The following is a 15,261-nucleotide window of genomic DNA, read 5'->3' as shown; positions in this document are numbered from 1 at the left end:
TGATAGTCCCAATGGAATTTCAATAAATTTCGTTATTGAAAACTCAAAGTTTTCCAAAAAAATTAATGGAAAGTGGGAATTTTCGGTGACTTATTCCTTAAAAATTGATAAAAATCTGGAATATTCAGTTAAATATATTCTGGAATTTACACTCAGTTAAAATTCAGTGTAATTCGGTACTGAATATTTGTTTTGATTGAAGAGCAAGTTGCAAAATTTCGTGTATTCCTGGTAAAAAATCTCGGATTCCATTGGCATTTCCATGAAATTTGAAATTTCACGATTATTTTCCCCTTAAATCGAATTTAATGCCGCTCGCCTGAAAATTACCGCTCCTAAACTGTTCGTGAAATTTCAATTTTACCTCTAACAGTGCAAAGATCATTTTTCCAGCTTCAAGAAAACTATTTTAACATTTTTTGATAAAATCATTTGTTTTGTAAAAGTAAAATATACGGAGAGTAAAGTTGGATAAAAATCATCTAGAAAATCGTGGCAAATTTTACAGTACGACAGGTAATCGTAGAGCGAAATGTAATTCAACGGAACAATACCTGTACTTCATCGGTTACGTTGGTCGAAATGTGCATTATATCAGTCAATTTCGGGAAATGCAAAAAATCGCCGGTTTCGGCACAAATGACCCTCACATTCAGGAAATTTTCCCGGGCCAACGGTGAAAAATTCCCTATTCGCGTCGTCCTTTTTTCCCGATATAGGGTGAACAAGTACGGAAAATCAATTTTAAAAAACTCATAACAACAATTGGAGTCTTTTCAATTGTAACTTGTTGGTAACAGTTACGAAGGGCTCCAACAGGTACCTATTTATTGTCGATGTTATGTTTATTTTGTGATTTTTTTTTGGTTTGATATATTTTTGTCACACCCTTTAAATAACTAATGGTTTTATGAATATCATAAATGAATGCTCTGACGAAGAACACGTTGTGTGTTCGAAACGTTGGCAATTTCTAATTAAAATTGCTGTTATCACCGTTAATGACTGAGGAAGTGGAAATTTTTTTGAAGATCAACAGAAACGGTTGGATTAATTTTGGTCAAAAAACAAGTTCGCTCCACGATTACCGGACTTGTTCGGTAATTTGTCTAGAATTCTTTTCTCCGTGTAAAAATCGATAACTATTGATTGTCACCACTTCGCCACGCTTCGTCAATCCCTCCATCATCCCACCTGTACCCAAAAATTATGAATGAGTCTGATGAAGACAGTTTTGACTCTTCCAAGAGTCCCCTTCGTTCACCCAATTTTCCCATTTCGTTTCTTCACCCCAAGTTATTTCTTGTCCATTCCCCAACGCATAACCGATTCCCGCGCACATGTGCTGGAGGATACCTGTTTCGAGCACTACACATTTCCAAAGCTCTCACACCGTTGCATCCAGCCGTGTATTAACGCGTGGGATTTAAAATACCGGGACAGAAGTCGTGGAGCTTGCCATGTGGATACCAGACGCGTTTGCCAATCTCCTCGTGCAGCATTTTTGCTTCTCTTATTATTTTCTCCCCATCATTTTGTTTTGTTTTGCTTCCTTTGAACCCGCGTGACGAGGAAGGGCGGTGCTTCTCGCACTCTGCCTCTCACTCATCCCCACTGTATCCTAGTTCAGCGTCTTCCAGTCGGAAGTGTTTCCTTTTAAGACCATAACCACGTGATGGTCAAGCGCATCATCTCGACTCAAGGATTTTAGTTCGCTTGGAATGAGGATCGGGCGTTAAGGTAACTCGATCGGCTTTATGATTCACGGAGAAAGGAAATGCATTTTCAGGAGCATGTCACTGATTTGCAGGACATGTTATTGAAAATTAATGGTAATATTACTAAACATTAATGACAAAATCACTGAATTCCAGAATTTCGCACGCGCTGAGTTTCACAATTGCGAATCCTTCGAAAGTGGGGATGGATTCCTAAAAATTAGGATAGATCACTGAAAATTCGGTGACTTGTACCTGAAAATAAAAACTTTTTTTTCAGTGTTTCACCACATCCATGAAAAAAAAGATTCATAGGAAAGTTTTTTTATTCTTACGCTGAAAAAAAAATTTCAGTTTTTGCAGGATATATTTATTATTTTCCAGGGATTCATCCATAATTTTTCGAAATTATCCCCAATTTTCAGAAATTTTGGACATTAATGTAGCTCTACCCTTACGGTAAATTCAAAGAATATTGAAAACTGCAAAAAAATTGCAGAAAACTCGATTAAATTCGGAATTTTATTTTATTTTTTATTTAATCATCGTTTTGGTTTTTCAAAGAAGAAATGTTTAAAAAACAGGATTTAACCCAGTGTCTTATGTGAAAATCAACATTTCCATTATAATTAAAGATTAAAATCTGAATTTTTTTTCATTAGATGTGAAAAAATCAAGAATTTTTTTGACACCTCATAAAAAATAATCCACCGTTTTGCAAACAAGTTTTATTATTTATTTATAAGAGGGAAATGTTTGGAAAAATATCAATATTTTGCGAAATTTAATTTAGGTAATATTGACTGGGTTTGAATTTTTTCAAATTGTTTCCATGCAATTTAGTTGACAAATTTAAAAACTGAACATATCCAAAAGTACAGCGTAGCCTGGCCGAAGGGTAGAGCTACCTTAAGTGAAATTTCCCCCAAACTTTGGGTTTCATCGCTGAAATTTTGGGTGAACATTCCTAAGGTTTACGATTATGCAACTGGAAACGAGCCCTAAAGTCACTCGATTTCAGAATTTTTCACTCACGGAGAAATATTCAATAAAAATTACGTATCTTTTCCCTAATTGCAGAGCGAAATGTGGTTGTAAGAAATTTTCCGGAATTGTCACGGAATTTTCCCGGCGCGTTCCGTAATGTTTATCTGAATCTCCTGTGAAAAATTACGATACCGTCACTTAAATTTTCTGAGTCGATTTCGTAATCGGTGAGTGATTTGTGAGATCCGTAATTTTAACTGAACATTTCTCTCCGTGCGCCTTAAATTTTCCAATGGCGCAAATGCCGATTTTTTTTTTATCGTAACAGTTTTTTTTCTCAGTGAAGGCTGAAGTCAATGAGCGATCCGAAAGTTTTCCACGAGCTTTCACCCAATATTGCCCGAGATTGCGTGGAGTTGATTCAGATTGATCCGATTTCCGTGATCATAACCGATCGCGTGGGACAGTATTGGCGAGACACTCGTTCGCCCACTTGGTTTTTTATGGCGTTTGTCGCACGCGAGTGTTAACATTGTTATGAGGTTTACGTTGTTTTATACGCGCTGCACTGAGTCATTTGTAAAAATAGTTTATTACCGATTTTCGTTGGATTTGGGGTCGAGGTGAAGTTTCATTGTATTGCAGATGCGAATTGATTAATATTCATGAAGTGATTATATGTGAATTGGTAATTATTGTTGATTTGAAATAGTTATAAAACGCGCGATTGATTCAGTTATCAAATAGGAGGAAGAGACACATGTACTCAAATTAAAGGGAGACTACTATGAGTTTTATAAGTCGTGGGTTATTGGAGTGAGACTTTTCATACGTTGAAGATAGATTATGTAGATCTGAAAAGGAATAATTAGTGAAAAAAAAAATTTTGTATTGTTCGTTTGCCCGAAATCGCTTAAAACGCTAATAAAAAAAATCTGCAAAAAATTAAAAAAAAAATTGAAATTATCTGAAAAAAAAATTACAAAGTTTCCTTTTAGAGGAAGACTGATGAAATAATAGAAATGGTTTAGTCAGAAATGAAGGGTCAGAAACTAAGAATCACGAGGGTTATATTGAGGGTCAGAATTAGGATCACGAGGATTATAATGAGGCGGGGCGTAGCCCCCTAGTGTCGTTATAATCCTCGCCTTCGCCTCGGATTATAAAGTCACATTCGCCAGATAATACTTTTATCGCCTGATGACATAACCTACTATTGTTTGATTTTCTTGATGAAAAGAAAAGAAAAATAAAATGAAAAAAACCTAGAAAATTTGAACTGCGGAAATTCTATAGAAAATTGCTTAATAGAATAAATTTGATCGAACAATCGCATTATATTGACTTTCTATTGAATATTCCAATAGAATTGGCCAAAAACTAATAGAAAGTTCAATAGAAATCCAATAAAATTGTTTAGCGAGTTCGTTAGGTTTTTCTATTAAATTTTTTTGAGTGTGGAATACACCACTAAAAATTGAAACTTCCTTTTCTATGCGATTCTCCCTATTCTAAAAAGTTCGTGAACATCACGAAGTTAATTGATATCGAAATATCTCAAAAGTTGTTGCATTGGTCGCGACGAAGAGCGAAAAGTCAGACATTAGTAGAATTTTGATTATTTAAGGTTATGTTTCACTCCATGAAGGCATGTGAAAGTGCCGCCATTTCCTTTTCCTCATTGACAACGAATAGGCCTTCGGCTCGGATTATAACCACATGAGTTAGATAATACTTTTATCGCCGTGTGACATACAATATTTTGAATCACGAAAACCGCGATCTGATCGAGTGAACCGAGGTTACAATCGCGGTTTATCGCCTAATGACATGAAGAAATTTAATACCTTCTTTAAGGCATCTGACAGATTTTTTTTAAACAATAAAAATAAAATTTCATTCAATTTTCTGATGAGAATTTTCATCCAATTTAAGCTGTATCGCGGTTTTTTTTTCAATTAGAGAAGAGTAGGTACTACATATTGAGCAGCATACACAGCTTAATTGCGTAATATCGTTAAAACGACGGTGGTAAAGCGACGAAGAAGCAACGATAAAAGGGACAATTCTTGAACCGTCACGAGAAGATATCTCGTATCTAGAATGCGAGAACTAGGTTAACGCGTAACAACAATCAAATCTCACAATTTTCCTCACAAAAAAGTAGTTAAACACGAGAGAACGTAAAAAGCATTCATATTTGAATTACTAAAATGACTGAAAGCTCCTCATTGGGTTATCCAAGGGATGAGAAAAATGATATTTCGCTCTTAACCGACTGTCGCGTTAAGATCACTTTGGCAATTCTGCGGAATGAGCCGAGTCCGGGAGTGAGATAACCGATTCATGCTCTAGATTTCCCTCATCATCGTCTCATTTACTCATCCCTTACGTCATCTTACGCATTTGGATTACGCAAGGTCGAGACCTTCCCCCCGATTAACCGCGCAATCGTTGACAATAAGTGGATGAAAGAGAAGACGATGTGGGATATGTGGAATGGATTCTTTATTGCTCAATAATTTGGGGAGGAATCTGCATTACCAATATCTTCATTTGGAGGGAAAACACATTTTAAATGGAAAATAGAAAGATATAATTTGACAAAATGATTGATTTCATTTAAAGAACAGGATTATCTTTTGAAAAATGTTTTTTATTACTTCAAATCATTCTTCATTTAGTGGAAAATAAGTATTCATGAAGTTCTTAGAAATGATTTGTCCTCATCCATTGACCTGTTTGAACTTTGTTAATTCAACCTGTTTCGGAATTATTAATAAAACTGTTAGTAATAAACAGAATGAGGTATTAACGAAATAGATGTTCTATTATTTAATTTATGAAGAGATAAAAGAAGAAAACTATTGTAAAGAAAAGTATGAATGAAAAATGAAAGTAATTGATTCGTTTCGTTCAAAGACCAGAGTAATTATTTGGAAAGTAATTCTTATTATATCGAATTAATTATAATTTATTGAAAAATAACTGTTCATGGATTTTTCTATTTATGATTCATTGTCATCAATTGATGTGTTTAGACTTCATGCAATGAAATTATTGATAGAATTCTCAGGAAAAAGATAATATGTGGAATATATCCAATAGATTCTTTATTACTTGATGATTTTATTACTTGATCTAGATAATCAGCATATTCATGTTCTCCAAAAAATTATATTTTTAGTGAAAAATATGCGCAGAAAATGAACAAATGAATACAGAATCATTATAGCAAAAATAATTTTTAACTCATCGAATCATTTTCTATTCATGAAAGAATAACTATTCATCATCTTCCCGTGAATGCTTCATCCCCGTCAATTAATCTATTCGACTTCCCTGTGATGAAATTACCGATAAAATCCTCATAAAATAATTTCTTGAATTGGAAAAAAATATTCCATCTACTCATGAATCTCAATTCTCTCGAGATTCATTGAGCCGATAGTAACCCTCATCAACACGAGGCGGAAAGGGGCAAGAAGTTCTCCACATCCATCGTAAATTGAAAATACCAATGTCGATGATTATAGTCAATAAATAAAACCAACTGCCCGATACTTGCAATTATCTCGCTGATTAGTCTTCCTTCCAATACATTTCAATGCTCAACCTGTCATGATCCCCATTATTGACCATATAAACATAAATTCAACCATTTCGTATTCGAAGCACTCAACAGAACGAAACGAGAAGTTATTTTACAATTGATAACGTCTATTTCTATCATTCGCACTTCCTGCCAGAACTTGAATACATCTCCCAAGTGTATCAGTGCTTGTTCTCTGAATGTGAAAACGAAATACCCGTACAAACACATTTATTACTGTAGAACGTGCGACGATAAAAGCTGGGGAGTATCGTTAAATGTTTTGGGAATACAGTGAGACTTTGGGGTCGACGGGGTCATGGGCCTTCATCATTCCCATCACGATTTCACTTCGTGCTGGAGATATATTTGATGAAAGTGCCGAATATTTTGGTAAACAGTTGTGCTTCGTTGTTGCCTGATTGACTGAAATGTTGAGATGTTGAATCAACTGCGGAAAATCTCTTCATTTCCGAAAATGAGAAAATTAATAAAAACATTCTGTTATAAATATTCATAGATTGAACTGCATTCCGAGTTGGTACAATAGTTTTGATTTTTAAAAATGATAATAATTGTAATAATTTTGTGCTGTCAAATGGAAGCTTTGTAATCGTTCAAATTTAACCCTTAAATAGTCACGCTTTTCTGGCATTCCACTCGCTCTATAGTGGCGCCCTATAGGTTGCGCATAGTTTAGCGGGGATTCCCCCACTTAAGGGTTGGGTTTGTAATTTTTTGTGGTTGATCAATCCATTGTGATACCAAAAGTCAGGAAATGTCAGGGAATGTCTGGAAGTGTTTCTTCCAGTGTTTACTGACAAATATATAGAATTTAATCATTTTGTTTTCAAATGAAGGAATTGATGAGCCCTCTCTACCGACTTTGGTTAAAATTCAATACATATTTTCATTTTTAGAATTTCCAAATTTTTAAAAAAATCGATTGTCTCACAATAACTGAAAAAAAATGTTCTGAATTAAACAAAATGACCGTTCGGAAGCATATTGCCCATTTCTACGCTATATGAAGATAAAAGTAATTTCCCACTTGTTTTATGATTGAATTAACGACGTGTTATGAATATAACTTTCATTTATTTAATCCGTATTTTTATCTTCCCCAGGAAAGCAACAACACAGCATGGATACGGAGTGGTAGAGTTCGTGGCGTGAGAGATACAAATGAGAGGGACCGAGGGGATATTGCGTCTGAAGGTGGAGAAACCGCGCCAAGCTCGTGGGGCGATGGAGGTACATCTTCGAAACTAAATAAAACCCTGTGAAATTCTATTGAAGGCGTATTATCAATGGAAGAAACCACAATTTACAATTTTTTCTGTATTATAGATTTCAAATAATTAAAAAGGTCTGTTCACCGTAAAAGAAAGAGAAACAAATTGAAAAATATGCCTCCATCAAAAAATTTATTCAAAAAATATATAAACCATATTTCATATATTTTTCATCGATCTGGTACTACTTATAATGTTTATAATAGTTCACTTGGTTGTATTTCAAACTTATAAGTTGCATCGTTTGAGAAACGTAGAAATTGCTTTGATGTCTTTGTCTACAATATTTATTGCATGTGAAGTGGACATAATTCGCGATTTCTTAAATATGTTAGGAAAATCTCTTGATATTGTTTTATATTATTCAAGAATCTTCGATTCACCGCAAATATCTTCGATTCGAGAATGGATATGCAATTTAGAATTGATGATAAAGCGGAGTGAAGGAATTTTTTCAGATCGAATTTTTTCTCCCGAAAATATTGATATTGACAGTAATATCAAAGTTATTCATGTAAGTCTCGCTTCGCCCAAACAATTTCGTTCCGTTCTGACACTCTTCCATAATAGATTGCAATTATGAGTAAGTGTGGTTGTGCCAGAATGTCTCACCAAACGTTTCAAATTGAAAATCTAAGGCCACTGGGATCCTATCAATTTCGTACACCCTCCATTAATTAAATTTTCACACACTCCAATTCTCCCGCATCCCCGAATGACAGGTCGATATAACCTACTGATGTTGCAAAATACAAAAGTAATTGCATTTTATTGCTGAGTAGATACTGATAATATCGAGGTCACAATTATTAAATTAAAAATGCTATTTGCACTTGTTCATATCAATTTTGGATATCGAATGGGAAAAGAGAGGAGCGACGAGTGATTCATTTTAGAGCCGTTCATCAAGCCAATGCATTGCTCTTCAATTTATCGAAATGGGGAATATATTTACCGATGTTCGAGTACTTTTGCCTTTTTTCGTCAAAATATTTTACAACACGTACGATACGATTTCGTACACAAACGCAGCGAATCCGCTAGAACATTCTATTGGATTTCTACTGAACGTTCTATTTTTTTTTGGCCAATACTATTAAACAATTTCGCAGCTTATCTGCGTGTTTTTAAATAGAAAATGTTCAACGGAAAATATTCTATAGAAAAAATCGATAGGATTTTCAATGAAATTCGTGGTTTTTGCATGAATTTTTTTCGTGCGTGATTATTTGTACTTCAACATTATCTTCTGTTTCAGTCAAATTTGATTTTAGATTGTATAACATATTGCAAGGATTCATCATTTGAATTTTGAAAGTCTGAATTTCTCTATATTAAGTCGTTAGAAAATATTTAAATAAAAGTCCACTTTTCGAGTTTTCCGAATGATTGGACTCAGCCAACGTCAAATTGATGTTACAGACTGCAAGAAAAAATAGAACTCTCTGCCTTTAAAATTCAGTAGCGAAGTGGTAAAAGGAGATAAGTCAATTTTGTTTATTGACCAGTTTTCAATCAATATCTCGGAATCTAAGGTAGATCGCGAAATTTTTGTTATAATCGTTTTTATGGAGCCGACTGAGTGCTACAACACATGTAATTACGAAAATTTCGCTATCTCCCTTAGATTCCGAAATATTGATTGAAAACTGGTCAATAGTCAAAATTGACTTACCTCCTTTTACGACTTCGCTACCGAATTTATCTAGACCTAAAATAATCAGTGATAATATATTCCATCGATTGGAATCCGTATGATCTATAATAATTTTTTATATGTATGGAATCATTACATACAATCAGAGAATTTTTTATTCTGATGTGAATAATACTTATTGTCTTCACAAAATGTGAATGGTTGCATTCAATAATCATTTACAAAACCGCTGATCAAGGTATCACTGAATTGTTACTTTAAATTTGCAAAAGCATTTTCAAAAAATCGAAAATGTATAGTGAAAAAATATTTCACTCCTGTTAGAAATTCGCAAATTTTTATTTTAGCATTAATTGTTATGGAGTCTGACATTCTTGGATCAAAAGCCAATTTGGAATCTAGAAAATACTCAAAATTATGTGAACCATCAGTATCATCATGTTGATACCGTACTACTGAAATAAAAAGCCCATTGAAGTATAAACAAATTCATAATTGCAAACTTTTCGGTTCAAGTATGCACTATGCTCACAATTGGCGACATGGGCACTGAAAAATTAGAAAATTATCACTAAAAATGTTCTGTTATTGTGAAAAGGACGATTCCCCAGTCTTTCAAAACTGATCACTGATTCCTACTCCAGATTCATATGAAGATTCCTTGAGGGAATCGTATAGAGGAAGATCAGAATACAATCAGAGCTACCCCTACGACCCTTACAACAGAGGAGGTGGTGGATACGGCTATGACAGCTCTCAGGATCGAAACCGTAACGATGGAAGTCGTGGAGGAGAGGTTTCTGGTCAATCCTATGGAGGCCAATCCGGTTACGGGAGTCAAGGGCAATCCTACAGTGGTCAGGGTGGTCAGTCTGGGTATGGAAGTGCTTACGATCAGCGCGGAAGAGATGGTTACAACCAGGGAGGCAGGGATGGTCATAGTCAAGGTGGAAGAGATGGTTATAGCCAAGGTGGAAGAGATGGTTACAACCAGGGAGGAAGAGATAGCTATAATCAGGGTGGAAGAGATGCCAACAATCAAGGCGGATATGGCCAGGGCACGGACAACAGATCTGGATCAGGAACAGGATCAGGATACGGTCAATATCCTGACAGCTATCAGGTGTACCCAGTACCCGGTGACAGGACTTCAAAAAACTGCACTGGTTCTGGCTGTTGTGCTCCCAAGTGCTTTGCTGAGAAAGGATCGAGGGGACCTCCTGGAATCATCGGTCCTGCTGGTCCCAAGGGTCAGGTTGGTTTTCCTGGTGCTGAAGGTTTACTGGGACCCAAGGGAGAGAAGGGAGATCCTGGCCCACAGGGACCTATCGGAATCAAGGGTGACAGGGTAAGTATTCATGCGTCATTACAAAGTTTGACAAATTGATTTTTGCAGACAGGTCGAAGGAATCATTGTTCTTTCGTAATTCGAGAATATTTCTTGATGCACGGAAAAAGAATATACCTGAATTGAATTGGGGGATCGATATTTCATTTCGAAGATTATTCTTTTTCCCGGATTTTATATTTTGACCCTTAAATGTAATATAAGGGTCAAAATATAAAAATAAAAAAAGTCGTCAGGTAATGAGGGTCTAAATATGAGTCATATATTATGCTTGATCACCGTTTTTAGCCCTTATATGAACCTCATTGCCTGACACATGCTTTTTTCACTTTTATATTCGCACCCTAATTTTTTTATCCTAATATTCTGACCCTTTTTTTAACCGTAACATTCTGACCCTCATTCCTTCACCTTTACATTCAAGCCCTCAGTTTTCGACTCTAATATTCCGACCCTGATTTTTTAACCTCCACTTTTTGACCCTTATATTCTCACACTTAGTATCTGACCCTTATATTACACTTGAGAGTGCTTGGTAGAACTCGAAATGATACGAAATAATCATCCTCAAATTGAAATACTCATCCCTCATTTAAATATAAAATATACTTGAATCAAGTATATTTCATTCTTAACTCAGGTTTATGCATATACATGATTCTAGTATAAAATATACTCAATTCAAGTATATTTGTTTCGTATCATTGAAGTATTAAGTAGATCCATATGGTTTTCAAATTTTCTGTCGTCAAAATTTAGTTTATTTGCAAAGTTCTCGAGAAATTTGTAAATAAATGGTGACTTCCAAATTTCAAACTACAATGGATTCTTTCACTTGTGAATTTTTGTTGTGATGCAGCAAATACGATTTTCAATTGCGTCAAGCGATTTGGTTTCCACTATGGGATCGATTTCTCATAAAATTCTGAATAACAATTAACCGATTTCACATCCGGTAAATGGCTCCGTGGTGGACTATGTATTGAATATAAATTGCTCATAAAAGGGGCCATAATAACATAACTATCGTCATTCAACCGTTTTCAATACATTCATTTTTTGAACGGCTGAAATTATCTGTTCAGGAGACAATAAAAGTGAATAATTGAATGGTTGCAAAGGTTTCCGTTAATTTCCATATGAAGAATTATGAGATGTCAACAATCTATTATATTCATTCAAAATAATTGTTAGACAATTCCCTAAGTAAGATAATTCCCTTTAGCCAAAATTTATTGTTTTGGTCTAGGGACCAATGGGATTCCCCGGATTCCCTGGAATCGCTGGTGTTCCTGGTGTTCAAGGGTATCCCGGATCACCTGGTATGCCTGGACGAGACGGTTGCAACGGAACGGACGTAAGTGCTGAAATCAATTGATGAGTCATGAGTCAGACAAAGATGAATGCAGAGTAGTTTGTTCTGAACTAGTTTGAATACTGTTGCTAGGGAGAACCCGGACGTCCTGGAGTTCCTGGAGAGCCTGGACCTCGAGGTTATCGAGGGGGTACAGGGCCGAAAGGAGATAAGGGTCAGCCAGCGTATGCAGGAAAATACCCCGTTGGTCAGAAAGGAGAGCCTGGCCTTGACGGAGTTAGAGGACCACCAGGGCAACCTGGACCACAAGGTCCACCTGGTTATCCTGGGCCCAAGGGTGATCGTGGACCATTTGTAAGTATTTTTCGTGCAGAAAATTGTCTTTTCATGGGTGGAAAAAAACAATTACTAAATTTCATTTTGAACTTATCAGATTTTTCTTCAGTTGTTCGGTGTACAGTGTTCATGATGTGATCTAGGATTGAATTTATATTCTCAGGGTGCTCCAGGAGCCCTAGGACCTAAGGGAGCAAAAGGTAACATGGGATTGGGATTCGAAGGTTTGAAAGGAGACAAAGGTCTGAAAGGAGAGCCGGGCCCTCCCGGTAGAGAGCCAGAATACCCACCGTTCACAGGAACAACGAGTACAGTTGGACCAACTGGTGAACCGGGACAAAAAGGAGACAAGGTAATAGAAGTTCTGAACTGTTTCATGCTCTGTGATTGATACAGAGGATTCATTTGTTGCATTATATCGAGTCTGCGGATATTTTTCTCGTTCCTATCACGTATATTGCATATATCATATTACTTCACGTTGAGTCTGAAGTCACTCATGTGTTAGACTATGACTATCTTAAATATCATAAATCTGTTGCCCATTCTTTGGTCTCGATTCACGCAAAAAGAACTGAATGGGTTTCAAAGGTACTTTTACTATTAGATAGTTTAAAGTCCCCAATCAACTTTAGGCTATAAGGTATTGCGCTATGGTGCATAATTTAGAATGCACCATAGAAAATTGTAGAGAATTTTAGAGCTCTCTGAAACTTCCTGGAAAATTCTAGAATATTCTAGAGATTCCCAGAATACCTTTCAGATTTGTAAAAAATTTGAAGATATTCGTGGGTTTTATGAAAAGTTCGAGAAAATCCTTTGGTTTCACGGAAAATACCAGGGATTTTCATTCATAATCATTGTTATTCGTAATTTTTGGTGCACAACGTCGCCAATATAAAACATTACTCGCACTGGAAAAAGATGTATAATATAACAGCTATGCTGTTCTTCCTTAATAAAGAATACTCATAATAATACTGGTCATCAGGATGCTTTCTGCAAGCATATGCTGTTGCTCATGATGTTAAATTAATTCTTACCATTCTTAGGGAGATCAAGGATTTGATGGACCCAAAGGAGAAATCGGTTTTTCAGGAGATGCTGGAGTGCCCGGTTCTCACGGTGGCAAGGGAGAAAAAGGTCTCCCTGGAGCTCCAGGTATTCGAGTGAGTATATTTGGATTGAACTGATTCATTAGGGATGTAATAATGGGTAACGCGTAATCATGCAACCTCAGCCAAACATTATCCTTTACTCCTTCTTGCCAGTAATCATCTCTGATAATGAGTGATCATGACTTGTTTCAGGGGAGAGATGGTTTCTCTGGTCCTCCTGGCCCTCCAGGACGGAAGGGTGACCGTGGCATCGATGGATTAGACGGATTGCCAGGTAGACATGGACAAAAAGGAGAGCCCGGACTTGATGGACCTTCTGGGGTGACTGGTCTTCGTGGACCTCCTGGACCGCCAGGAGTGAGTACATTTTAGTTTAGATACCGGAGCAAAATTCACTCCTATTTAGAATGAATTCGAAGAGTCTTCAGTGGAGAATTCCTCACCTATGGGAGGGACCTCTCGATATTTTCCTTAGATTCATTACTGCTTATTGAAAAATGATCGTAAAAATTGATGAGTAAGAAATGACTAGTAAGTCAAATGATAAAAAAACATATTTAACGTATTACTTTTTCAAGTGATGAGTGCCAAGCTGTGATACCCATTGCATCATATCTCAATAACTCTTCATATCTCTAGGGTGGCAAAGGACAACCGGGTCCGCCCGGGCCAATCGGACCCAGAGGATTTCCAGGGCCAGTAGGACCTAGAGGTTTGGACGGTTACCCTGGAGAGCCCGGGCCACGTGGACCTATCGGTTTAACTGGTGGTCCCGGTCTACCCGGTATTCCTGGAGCTGAAGGAGCACCTGGCGATAAAGGTATTGCCAATCATTCAATCTAGTCTCATCCTCGCAGTTTCAATATGATTGCTTGTCACAATATTTTTTTCCGTCGTCAGGAGTGAAAGGAGAGCCCGGTCTGACGGGATTCCCCGGTGAAGGTGGACCCAGAGGATTTGACGGCCCTCCAGGACCTGCTGGGCCTCGAGGACCTCAAGGAGACAAAGGATTTTCGATTATTGTAAGTTTTAGTTTTCAAATAAGGGAAGGATTTCCAAATTTGAAACCAAGGTGGTGATTTTTCTCCGAATTTATTTCAAGTTTTATATTTAAGAAGATCATACATCATTTACGATAACGTTCTAGGGTCCGAAAGGAATGGATGGATCTCCCGGTTTAGATGGTGCAAAGGGTCAAAAAGGAGAACGCGGTTACGTTGGAGTTCGTGGACGACCCGGCGACTCGTTAGACGGAATCCCCGGTGCTCCCGGAGTTCCTGGTTTACCAGGAGAAGCTGGACTTGCAGGCAGAGATGGCAGTCCTGGTTTTCCCGGTGAGCCCGGTGAGAAAGGAGACATTGGAGGTCGCTGTTCAGACTGTGTCCCTGGATACCCTGGTGTAAAGGGTGACCGTGGATTTGATGGAACACCTGGATTGCCGGGACCGAGGGGGCCACCTGGGGAAAGAGGATATCCAGGAGAGGCCGGAGCTGACGGATTGCCGGGACCGATTGGACCCCCTGGACCAGCTGGGAAAGATGGGATTAATGGACTTCCTGGACCACAGGGCGAACCCGGTGCGCCTGCGTTCATCACAGAAAACATGTTGAAACTGGAAAAGGGTGAGAAGGGAGTGCGTGGAGAGCCTGGAAGACCAGGGCCTGTTGGACCAGAGGGACCCATTGGAGAGAAGGGAAGACCTGGGTTTGAAGGATTCCCGGGTCTTAAAGGACAAGTGGTATGATAATTTGATTTCCACAGGCTAAATTAATTAAGGAACAGTGGTTATCTTTCTCCTCTTTTGTTATCTGTCTTTCATTTTCACCCCTATAGAAAATATATATATATGAATCCTATATAATCCATACATGTCGGACATGAATATATGCCAAATA

General features: G+C 37.2%; 1 protein-coding gene across 1 annotated transcript in view; it reads left to right on the top strand.

The window, feature by feature from the left end:
- Nucleotides 1-15,261, top strand: part of LOC107038115 (collagen alpha-1(IV) chain) — a 29,523-nt gene that overhangs the window by 4,292 nt on the left and 9,970 nt on the right. Inside the window, exons 3-12 of the mRNA XM_015257020.2 lie at nt 7,425-7,551; nt 9,894-10,597; nt 11,847-11,954; nt 12,045-12,266; nt 12,412-12,600; nt 13,301-13,417; nt 13,559-13,723; nt 14,006-14,186; nt 14,267-14,388; nt 14,514-15,104. Coding sequence (XP_015112506.1) covers nt 7,425-7,551; nt 9,894-10,597; nt 11,847-11,954; nt 12,045-12,266; nt 12,412-12,600; nt 13,301-13,417; nt 13,559-13,723; nt 14,006-14,186; nt 14,267-14,388; nt 14,514-15,104 — 2,526 coding nt within the window. The remainder of the gene's footprint in view (nt 1-7,424; nt 7,552-9,893; nt 10,598-11,846; nt 11,955-12,044; nt 12,267-12,411; nt 12,601-13,300; nt 13,418-13,558; nt 13,724-14,005; nt 14,187-14,266; nt 14,389-14,513; nt 15,105-15,261) is intronic.

The sequence above is a fragment of the Diachasma alloeum genome, unplaced genomic scaffold (assembly GCF_001412515.2).
Source record: "Diachasma alloeum isolate Michigan unplaced genomic scaffold, Dall2.0 Dall_scaffold_00277, whole genome shotgun sequence".
Taxonomy (NCBI): domain Eukaryota; kingdom Metazoa; phylum Arthropoda; class Insecta; order Hymenoptera; family Braconidae; genus Diachasma; species Diachasma alloeum.
The sequence above is the reverse complement of the archived record's forward strand: the minus strand, read 5'-3'. Positions and strand labels throughout refer to the sequence as shown.